General features: G+C 36.9%; 1 protein-coding gene across 1 annotated transcript; it reads right to left on the bottom strand.

Moving 5' to 3' along the window:
- Positions 1-3,163: 3,163 nt before the first annotated feature.
- LOC141674831 (uncharacterized) lies at positions 3,164-3,937 on the bottom strand. Its single transcript, XM_074481533.1, has one exon. The coding sequence runs from the start codon at positions 3,935-3,937 to the stop codon at positions 3,164-3,166; it is 774 nt and encodes a 257-aa protein (XP_074337634.1).
- Between the last annotated feature and the right edge of the window lie 8,318 nt (positions 3,938-12,255).

Consider the following 12,255-nt stretch of genomic DNA (forward strand, 5'->3'; position numbering starts at 1 on the left):
GTAATTATTATAATTCTAATATTTTTAGAATAGTTAGGGAGGATATATATACACCTTAATTGATAGACACGTAATTTGAGCAAAACCCTAGAGCATGCGGGCAAAAATCAGAAGAAGAGAGGGAGGAGACGAAATAGAGTAACATAACCCTAGAGCCTGCGGGCAAAAAGCAGAAGGAGAGAGGGAGGAGACGAAATAGAGTAACAGAATACCAGATCTTATAATAAAACCCTTAAAAAAATGAAGGCAGCGCAGAACCCGGAAATCGATGAAGCGAGAGCTAAGGAATAGAGGAAGCTGAGACGTTAAAGACATGTAACCTGATTGATAGTAAGTTCAATTTATATTACTATTTTAATTTAATAAGTTAGTAATTGTTGAACCTAATAGCATGCATGATACCTTGATATCAAATCAACCTTGTGTCTAACTGGTACATACATACTCTTTTTTTTTTGAATAAAAGATGTAATTGTATTCAAATAATCAAATCCATCTCCAGTACATGAGAAATAAAACGAGGAGGAATATTAAACCACTCCCCTACATCTGACATAGAATATGAGGCTTGTACTAACACGTGAGCCACCGTATTCGCAGATCTGTAAAGAAATTCAACTAGCACCCGATTTATGTGCTTTAACAAATAGAGACAATCACCAACTATAGTGCTAAAAAAACGCTCTCCCTGAGCGACCATTACAAGCCAAAGCAAGAGCATGAGAATCCGTTTCAAACACACATTGTTGATACCCTTGCGCAATAATCCACGAAAGGGCCTCCTTCAATCCTACAGCTTCTGCTTCCCTAGGATTCCATGCACCTTTTATTCTTCTGCACCTAGCTGCCACAAACTCTCCATGAGCATTTCTGATAACTGCTCCAACATCTACACTTCCGTCCTGGAACACGGCTGCATCAGTGTTCACTTTCATCCATCCATCTTCTGGTTTGTTCCATGTACGAGCTCCCATTCCTCCATTGCATACTCGCGCATCAACTCTCATCTGCTCTTCCCTCCATTCTGTAAGTAGATGCCTAGCTGCAGCTCTCACGCCGAAAACTGACCCATTCACTCGATCCCAGACCCACTTATTTCGACGCGACCAAATGCTCCAACACAACATCATAATCTGCACACATTGCTCCTTATTACTTCTGGAAAAAATAGCAGCAATTACCTCCACTACTGAACCAGTCAAGGATTCTTGGATGATGGTGTTTAAACCTGCAGTTACCCAAATAGTCTTTGCAAAACCACATGTGAACAACACATGAATATCACTCTCTACTTGAGAATGGCACCATGGACATATAGCATCGATATTGACATATCTTAACATCAATGCATAACACGTAGGTAGGCAACCCTTACACACATGCCACAAAAAATGAATAACCTTACTTGGTAAATTTAGTTCCCAAATTTTCTTCCAAATGCTACTACCCTCCCCTTGAAACTCTCCCTGCAACCACCGATAACAACTACGAACAGTAAATTCACCCTTGTCATCCAAAAGCCAAAACCATGAATCGTTTCTATCTTCTAACGGCAATGGAATCCGCTGAATCAATTCAATATCTCTGGTTTCAAAGATATCTTGCAGCACCTCGACATCCCATCTCTTTTCTCCAGGGACCAATAAGTTGCTAACTCTGGCCATATGTAGATTACTATGCACACCTGTAGATATAAACCCATTATCTGGGTCTGGTAGCCATGGAACAGCCCATACAAACGTCTGCTCACCATTACCAATCTGTCTCCTCGCTCCTGCTTTCACAGCCTCTACGGCAGCCATCAACCCACGCCACACATAGCTTGGATTGTTCCCAATGTCAGCATCTAAAAAACTTGTCTTCGGGTAGTATCTTGCTTTCATAATTGCAGAAACCAAGGGATTTGCTTCTACAAGTAGTCGCCATCCCTGCTTAGCTAGCATTGCCAAATTAAACTTACGCAGTTCCTTAAGTCTCAACCTACCAACTGTTTTAGGCGCACACATTCGCTTCCAGGTAAACCATCTAACTCCCTTCCCTTGCTTACCATTGCCCCATAAGAACGCATTCATTTTTCTTTCCATTTCCGCACATAACGAATCAGGGATCAAAAACAAACTCATCCAAAAGTTAGGAATGGTTTGTGCAGATGTTTTTAGCAGTGTCAACTTCCCCGACTTTGATAGCTCTTTGTTATACCATCCCTATAATTTACCCTGAAGACGATCACTTATAAAGCTGAAAACTTCACTTTTGTTCCTCCCTACCACCATAGGCATACCAAGATAATGCCCCGGTTTCTCAATCTGTTGAACCCCCAGACAATCACAAACACAGTTTCTATCTGCCTCACAGGTGTTTGAGCTAAACGTAATCGCAGATTTAGTATAATTAATCACCTGGCCAGACAACATTTCATACTTATGCAAAATTCTCTTCATATTATTCGCCTCCACTTGTGATGCTTTAAAAAAGAAATAGCAGTCATCTGCAAAGAACAGATGGGATACCCTAGGAGCACCTGTTGCTATTTTACATCCACTAAGCAAACCACTCTCTTCATAATCTCGAATAATTCCCGCCAATCCCTCAGCACAAATTATATAAATATATGGGAAAATGGGGTCCCCTTGTCGCACCCCTCGTTGAGGCTGTACATCTCCAAACACTGCTCCATCCCTCATAAAACTATAAGTCACAGTTTTCACACACCCCATTACTCGATCCGTCCACTTCTGGGGAAACCCGAGTCTTTGCAACATTGCTTCGATAAAATGCCACTCTAGTCTGTCATATGCATTCGATACATCAACTTTAAGCCCAGCTATACCACCTTTCCCTTGCGTCTTCCTACGCATATAGTGATTAATCTCGAAGGAAACTAAAGCATTATCCGTCAAAAGACGTCCCTCAATAAAAGCGCTCTGCTTTTCAGAAATTATAGTACTCAAGCATGGCTTAAGACGGTTAGCCATGACCTTAGATAGTATACGCATTAGCACATTACATAACGAGATAGGACGTAGATCTGACACCTGCTTCGGATGCTTAACCTTAGGTATCAAACAAACCAAGGTGCTATTAACGTTATTTGGAAGCTCTCCATTCTCAAAAAACTTGGCACAAAATCAACAACATATTTCCCAACTATGTCCCAGTAAGTCTAAAAAAATGCTGGATTCAAACCATCAACTCCTGGTGATTTCTCCGGAGCCATCGAAAAGACTGCCTCATTTACTTCCTTCTCAACTACATGGACCAACAGATTATGACTTTGTTCCTCCGTAATACTTTGAAATTTAATTCGATCTGGTATAAGTTCTCCAGATCGCGATCTCGTAAAAATCTGCTCAAAGTATTTTGATATAATCGCTTGAATCTCCTCATCTGACTCTTGCCAAACCCCATGTTCATCTTTCAGCCTCTTGATTTTATTATGTTCTTTCCTGATGGATGCATACCTATGAAAGAACCGAGTATTTTTGTCGCCATCCTTTAACCAAAATTGTTTTGCACGTTGACTCCAGTACGTTTCTTGCTTTTCCAGTAACTTCAGATATCTCCACCTCACTTCTCCATATCTACCCACCCCTACTGAATCTCTCCTTCCACGTAACACCTGCATTTCCTGTCTACATAGTTTTAACTTCTTTCTCAAGTCCTTAATCAATCCCCCTCCCCACTCTTCCAACCGAATACAACATCGTCCCATTTTATCAAAGATATCAATAGAGACGTCCTCATTCCAACAATCTTTAATAATATTATAGCATTCTTTTTCTTTAATCCACATGTTCTCAAAACGGAACCTCCTTCCTTTCGGCAAATACACTTGCTTATTCAACTGCAGCATAATTGGAACATGATCTGAAGTAGACATCTCATGAACTATAACCTCTGCATTTGGAAAAAACTCACACCAGTCATTATTTGCCATCCCTCGATCCAACCTCTCCTGTACCCACCTATCTGTTCCTCTAAACCTTTCCCATGTAAACTTATCTCCATTATACCCCAAATCTACTTACCCACATTCACTTATTGCTTCAGAAAAGCCATTTAACAAAGCACGAGGATGTCTTACTGGCCCTTTCTTCTCATCCTTTGTCATTAAATCGTTGAAGTCCCCAATAATGCACCATGGTAACTCTGACATACCAGCTAGATGTTTTAACATATCCCATACTTCACGTCGTCTCGATCTTTCCGGAAACCCATAATAACCAGTGTACCTCCATCTTCTTACTTGTTCATGCATAACCTCAGAATCAATGTAATTTCTACAACTACCCATAATTTTCACTCCTCCCTCATGCTTCCACAACAGGGCCACACCACCCCCATGACCTTCCCCATCCACACTGAAACAACACGCAAACCCCAACTGTTTTTGGATTTTTTGTATTTTATTATTCTTAACGAAAGTCTCACATAAAAATATAATACTAGGCCTATAATATTTATTGATTTCTTTTAAAAATCTAACTGCTCGTGGGTTGGCCAGCCCACAACAGTTCCACGATAGTAAACTCATAATCCTAGGCGGGCCTGGGCTACAGGACCCACCATCTGCACGTTTTTTGGCATGACTACTTGATTTTCCAACAATATTTCCCCATCCCTTCCTACATTTTCTCCATCTATATCAGCATTTAACCGTTTCCTTTTTGCATCAATCAACACCATATCTCTATCCGGAATTTCCTCGCCAACTTCCTTAATCCCCCTCAACCGATCCCCAGTTGTTAGAATCATATCATCGTTATTCTGGTTCCTACAATCACGCGATTTGATTTGCATTCCCTCAGGATCACCGTTAATCTCGCGTACCGTTCCAGCTACCTCCATGAATCGTTCATGCATCTGCTTCTCTGCATCCTTAGTGTTTAATGGCGTTTCTGTACTAAAAGATGTTCTTGATCCACTTCCCTCTCCTCGAAGCCACTTTGCACCTGAGTTGTTCTTAACATTTCTAGTTGGAGCTTTCAACCATATTCCATATGCTTTCTCCACATATTTATCTGGATTAGCATACACAACACTACACTCTCTTTCAGAATGTCCCAATATCCCACATACAAAACAAAAAGTTCCCAGCCGTTCATAATTGAAATTCAACCAACTCCAGCTTTCACCCTCTCGCTTAATTCTCAGCCTTCGTTTCAGAGGTTTCTCAATATTCATCGACACCCTGATACGCACAAAAGGCTTCCACGCCCCCTCAAATGTTCTAGACTCTGCTCGTATATACTTCCCCATTGAATCGCCTACACTCCTCAATATGTTCTCAGATAAGAATCCCCTTGGGATATCATAAATATGTACCCAGATGTCCGCATACTGTAACTTCACCTTACTTGGATCTTCTGTAGGCGCTAGTTCATGCAAAACTAACATTGCATGTTCAAAACTCCATGGTCCACCATCCACAATCTTCTGTACATCCATCTTATGATACAACACAAACGAATAACAAGAATCCCCCATATCATGTACCTCCATCCCCTCTTTCGGTCTCCATAAGTTTTCCATGACATTTCGCATTGCACTGAAATTAATATTCTTTTCAGTTAAGAATTTACCGATCAACACAAACATTTGTTTCTGGACCACCACCTCAGAGTTCGATACCACCAGGCCACCTTCATCCTCATCCTCAATAACCAACTTAGCATACATATCTTCTAATGTCTTCTCTGATCTTGTCATTGTTTAGAAGCTTTAAATCAATATACTACCCCAAGAAAACTAATAATATATGATGTGAGACCGTGTTGTTGATGATTTTGTGATTGAAAGAAATGAATACGAATAAGAACGTCGGATTTGAAAATGAAATAATACACCAAAAAAACTCAAACAACTGTCAACAAGGACAGAGAGAAAAAACTGTCATATTGACAGACTTCTTATAAGGTGTACTTCCAAGAAACATTTTAATTCTTAGCCATTTACATGAACTGAATTTGGTGAATGCAGGCTTTTACAACACCTGCAGACCAAGCTCCACGGTACATACATACTCTTTGTTGTGGTGGTTATACCCAATTTCTGTACATATGTTATTTTGGCTATTATATTATTTAAGTGTTATCTAATTAAACACATGATTTACCTTATCTCATCTGATTCTTCAATTTCTATTGTTGCGGGATTGAATAATTAAGTAATACTATCTATGCATGAGCTATTATCTAAACTATTATTTAATTGCATCTAGAATGATTAAAGTACAATAATATGAGACTATTCAACTTTGTCTTGTATAAAATTATAGTTATGTGAGATATTTTCACCATTTTTATACTCTTTTTTATATAATTGTAATTGATTTTATATATGATGTTGTACATTAGTTATTAATTGGTGTGCATGTACAAGCCTGTTTCATTATTAATAAATTATTTAATGATTTAAAACCATAATGCTAGTTGATTTACTGTCTCATTATCACAACTAGTGTATACAATATAAAATTAGCTAAAACTGTGGTACTCGTGTAAATTGGCTTTTTACGAGGTTTATATTTATAAATATAATAATGGTAAAGTTTCAGGTCTTGGTGTTAAGTTTGATATTATGGTCTGTATTTAGGAACTGTGAAATAGCATTATTGTTATAAATTTTATTTTTGATTTATTTTAAATTAATTTAAGAAACAAATATTAATAAATTATAATTTTTAAATTAGATTGCGGGTCGAAGTGTAGCAGATCATTTGCAGATTTTTACTACTAGTGTTAACGATTTTCAAGGTACGGATTATGTCCCCTTTTTATTCCGCGATACTCCTCTTAGAAATTAAATATCCCTTATTCGTTGAATTTCATATTTATTCGCTCCGTCAATATTGTTTGAGAATTGTTTCAAAAATTGATTTGGAAAATTTTAAATATATGTTTATGCGGTTTTCAAAATTTATTTATTACACCTTCTATTTTGAAAAAATCTGTATTGTTTGTCCGAAGTGATTTTATATTTTGCGAGAAATATTATTTTTCGTTTGGACCCTTAGTGTGATTTAGGGTATACCGAGTTAACCAGCTGTAGGGGTACTACAGCCATGTCATTGCGGCACCAGTGACATGACACTTCCGTGACAGTGTGATTGGTCACGGCGTATCCTTCTATTAGCTCTTGGGAGAAGCTTTTGGCCATTTGATATTTGCTTCAGGATATGTGGGTGCACCTAGAGTTTGATTTGTGATTTGATTTATGGTGTCGTTTTATATGCCGTACACGTTATCTATTATGTTGCACACATTAGGTACCATATGATGTGTGTATTTGTATCTGTTCTGATCTCGGTATGAAATATCATAACCCCTCGTTGTTTCAGCCATGCTTGTTTTTTTTTAAATAATTGTTTTATCATAAATTGTGAAATCTTCATTTTTTTACTTTTGTTTTATAAACTGTATTCCAAATCCGTACTGGGCGTTTGGCTCATGCCGTATTCTTCTTCTGGCAGGTGCATAGGGGGATCTGGGATTGTATGATAAAGAGCAACCCAATTTCGTTGATTAAGATTTCAGACTTTATCTTTATCTAGACTTAACTATTATAGATTTCGGCATTTAAATTATTGGTTGAGATAATTTTGAGATTTAATATTATTATTATTGGAGATTTTTAGATTGTTTAATTATTGTATAGAAATATATTAGTGCTCTGTTTGCAGGTTTTGGATTTTAAGTAATATCTCCTTCTATAATTTAAAAGGGGGTGTTACAGCTTAACGGATAGTTGCAACAACACGCATAATACTTAAAAATTAAAAATACTTTTCGCATCTAATTCTAGCTAAACCTAATGTAAACACTATATATGGTGCATCAGATCTTATTGAGGGCTCCAGAAGAGCAAATATAATGTTACCTAATGAAACACGGTTTAGCATCGATAATTCAATATTTTCCACCGAATCACAAAGAAACCTTTTGAGTTTCAAAGATATACATAAAAATGGTTATCACGTTTAGATAATAAATGAAAATGATGAAGAATTTTTTTATATCACGTCAGTTGTTTTAGGGATAAAGAAATTCATGAAAAAGCTCCCTTCATATAAATCTGGATTGTATTATACCTTTATAAATCCAGTTGAGTCAAATATGATGATAAACCAAAAATTAAAGGCCCCGACTAATTTTATCACACGGCATGATCGTTTAGGTCATCCGGTTCAACAATGATGCGAAGGATTATAGAAAACTCAAATGGACATCCCCTCAAGAACAAAATTGTTCCTTTATCTAAAGATTTTTCATATATTGCTTGTTTTCAAGAAAAATTAATAACAAGACCATCTACCGTAAAGGTTGCAATTAAATGTCCAAACTCTTTAGAATGTATTCAGGGAGATACATGTGGACCTATCACCCCATCAAGTGGGCCATTTCAATACTTTATGGTACTTATTGATGCATCAACACGATGGTCGTATGTCAGTGTATTGTCCACTTGAAACATTGCATTTGCATGACTACTTGCTCAAATAATTCGATTGACAGTACAATTCCCTGATCATAATATAAAGAAAATTAGATTGGACAATGCGGGGGAACTTTCATCCCCATGTTTCAATAATTATTGTATGTTGATTGGGATTGAAGTGGAACATTTTGTTGCTCATGTGCACACTCAAAATGGTCTAGCGGAATCTTTTATTAAGAGGCTGCAACTGATTGCCAGACCTTTACTCATGAAAACAAATTTACCAAGTTCTGTATGGGGACATGTGATATTACACGCAGCTTCTTTAATTCGGTTAAGACCGACTTCTTATCATCAATATTTCCCTATGCAACTTGTAAATGGCAAAGAACCAAATATCTTTAAATTAAGAGTTTTTAGTTGTGCAATTTATGTTCCGATATCTCCTCCCCAACGAATAAAAATGGGACCCCAAAGAATATTAGGGGTATATGTTGGATTTAATTCTCCATCAATCATTAAATATTTGGAGCCCATGACTGGTGATTTATTTAAGGCAAGGTTTGCCAACTGCCAATTTGATGAGACAATTTTTCCTGCATTAGGGGGAGATCAGACAAAATATGATAGAAAAACAAGAAATTTTGTGGAATGCAGTCCCTATGTCTCATTATGATCCTCGAACAAATCAAAGTGAACTTGAAGTTCAAAAAATTATCCACCTACAAGAAGTGGCAAATAGACTACCTGAAAAATTCATTGATGTCAAGACAACGACAGTCACATATACCAACAATTAATTTTCCTTGTAAAATTTAACTTCCCGATGAAGAGGATAAAAACATGCTAGCAAATAAGTCTAAAGCACACCAGAAGCGTGGTAGACCTATTGGATCCAAGGATTAAAATCCAAGAAAGATAAGGAAACTAAATAAAGAAGTTGGCACATCAAATGACATTATTGCAAAAGGAATAGAATTGATCAATGAAGAGACGTCTTCAAAAGATGATCAAACACCTGAAATCGTTGACAACGAAGAGATCTCTATAAATTATGTGATTTCAGAGAAGAGGTGGAACGGAAAAGAAATTGTAATGGATGATGTATTTTCATATCCAGTCGCTCTTGATATTATTGAGGAAATAGAGGATTATGAACCTAGATCGATCTATGAATATAAAAGAAGAAATGATTGGCCAAAATGGAAAGATGCAATTAAGACTGAATTCAAAATCTCTTGAAAAACGTCAAGTTTTTGGACCAATTGTCCAAACACCTGCAGGTATAAAACCCGTCGGTTATAGATGGGTATTTGTGCGGAAAAAATGAGAAAAATGAGGTTGTGAGATACAAAGCACGACTTGTTGCACAAGATTTCTTACAAAGATCGATAATTGATTATAAAGAGACTTATTCACCAGTCATGGATGCAACAACATTCAGATTCTTACTAAGTTTATCAATCTTGAAGAGCTCCAAATGAATTTGATGGATGTTGTGACTGCCTATTTATATGAGACACTTGATAATGACATTTATATGAAAATTCCTGATGGTTGAAAGATGCCTGAAGCATGTGGTTCAAGACTTTGAGAGATTTACTCAATCAAATTGCAAAGATCATTGTACGAGTTGAAACAATGGGGTCGCATGTGGTATAATCATGTCATTGAGTATATGTTAAAAGATCGATATATGAATTACGTAATTGGTCTATGTATTTTTATTAAAAGGACAAAACTGGGGTTTACAATCGTTGCAGTTTATGTTGATGATTTAAACATCATTGGGACCCCGATGACTGGATATTTGAAAAAAGAATTTGAAATTAAAGACTTGGGTTGAAGAACTTTGTCTTGGTTTTCAAGTTGAACATTTATCTAAAGGAATCTTTGTCCACTAGTTAGCTTATATCAAAAAGATCCTTCAACGTTTTATAACGGACAAAGCATATCATGTTAGTACATGTTGAGTGGCATTTATGACACTTTATTACGCTCCGTAAAGCTTTGAATTGGTGTAATTGTACTCAAGTTATTGGTGTTTTAATGTATTTTCTAGTATTTTTGCATTTCAGGCATTAATCTTGGTATCAGATGAATTGGCATTGTTTTGGTGCTAATTTGGTGTCAAGGTGGTGTTGGAATAAAAGCTCGTGGAAAGCCGGCTCAAATCTGCAAGAAAAAAAAGCAGTCAAGTTTTGGCAGAAGCCCAGCGCGCCCGCGTTGATCAAGCGCCCGCCCGCGCCCGAACTTTAGAGAGCCAGCGCGCCCGCGCTGATCAAGCGTGCGGTCGCGCCAGGTCGGGATTCAAGAATCCTGTTTTGAATAGAAGACTGATATCTGGACTTCTCTGTTGATCAGGGCTGCTATATAAATAACTTTAGTTCGTTTTTAATAATATATCAAGCTAGAGACATATCAAGGAGAGCCGTAAGATGACCGTGTTAGCACGATTCAACGAAGACGAAGAGGATCTTGTTTTTACTTGTGAATCTTTGTTCTAAGTTGTAACTTGGATGCTAGTTTTCTTATTTGTGAACCTTACTCTTGTTTCGTACTTGGTTTTATTTATTCATTATAAAGACTACGTGTACTATACCATATTTTCATCGGAATCCACGTTGATGATGAGTCCTATTATGGGCTAATCGTTATCGTGGGGTTCTAACGGATTTAATTATGGATTTCTTTAGTTAATTTGTTCGATGCCTTAGTGTGTGGTGATTGTAAGATAACCTAGTATTGGTTGTGCATATTTGTCTTATGAGCGTCGTGAACTTATAGGATAGTGTGTTAATTCTTAATGAATCGAAAGTGAATTTAAGGATTTAGAACTTGTCATGCTAGCATAGGTTCATGTATTTGTTATGCATGATTCGTGGGTAATTTTAACCATCTTACTAGCCCTATGTAATCAAGATAGATAACTTGTGTTTAAACCGTTATGTTGTCAAATTCTATAGACATATTGGGTCTCAATATAATTGGTGTCTATTCAGCTTCTATCTCTTTTGTGGATGTCTGGTAGTATGGTATTCGTGCAACGAAAGTTGGCGTTTATCAGTTTCCTGTTATCTGATTAGTGTCATCACCATTGCATGCTAAGGTGAAGAACAATAAGGCCATTGAATGAAGTATTTAATGAAGTTAGGATCCCATGTTTGTCATATATATTAATTCAGTCAATCTTATTCTCTTAGTTATAATTGTTAGTTTAATTCTTAGTTATAATCAACCTCAATTTGTTATCGTCTTAGCATTGAATAATAGCCATACATTGTTGCTTAAGTGCATAAATTAATTAGTTAACCAAAGCCAGTCTCTGTGGGAACGAACTAGAAAAGATTATATACTACTTGCGAACTCGTATACTTGCGTGTATTATTAGCGCGTGTTTAGCGACTAACAATACACCTATGTTACTGCGTTCACTAGAAAAGTATAAGGATCCATTTCTCCCAAGAGAAAAAGGAGAAGAGCTTCTTGGTTCAGAAGTACCATATCTTAGTGCCATTGGAGCACTAATGTACTTTGCCAATTGTACACGTCATGATATTGCATTTTATGTTAACCTATTGGCAAGACATAGTTCTGCTCCAACTCGAAGATATTGGACTAGTGTGAAATAAAGATTTAGATATCTCTGAGGAACAATGGACATGTGTTTGTTTTATTTTAAAGGCTCAAAAGTGGAATTAGTTGATTATGCATATGCAAGATATCGGTCTGATCCTCACAAAGGAAGATCACAAACAGGTTACATATTCACATATGGAGATACTGTAATATCTTGGCTATCTACAAAACAGACTCTTG

The sequence above is a fragment of the Apium graveolens genome, chromosome 7, assembly GCF_009905375.1.
Source record: "Apium graveolens cultivar Ventura chromosome 7, ASM990537v1, whole genome shotgun sequence".
In the NCBI taxonomy this organism is placed as follows: domain Eukaryota; kingdom Viridiplantae; phylum Streptophyta; class Magnoliopsida; order Apiales; family Apiaceae; genus Apium; species Apium graveolens.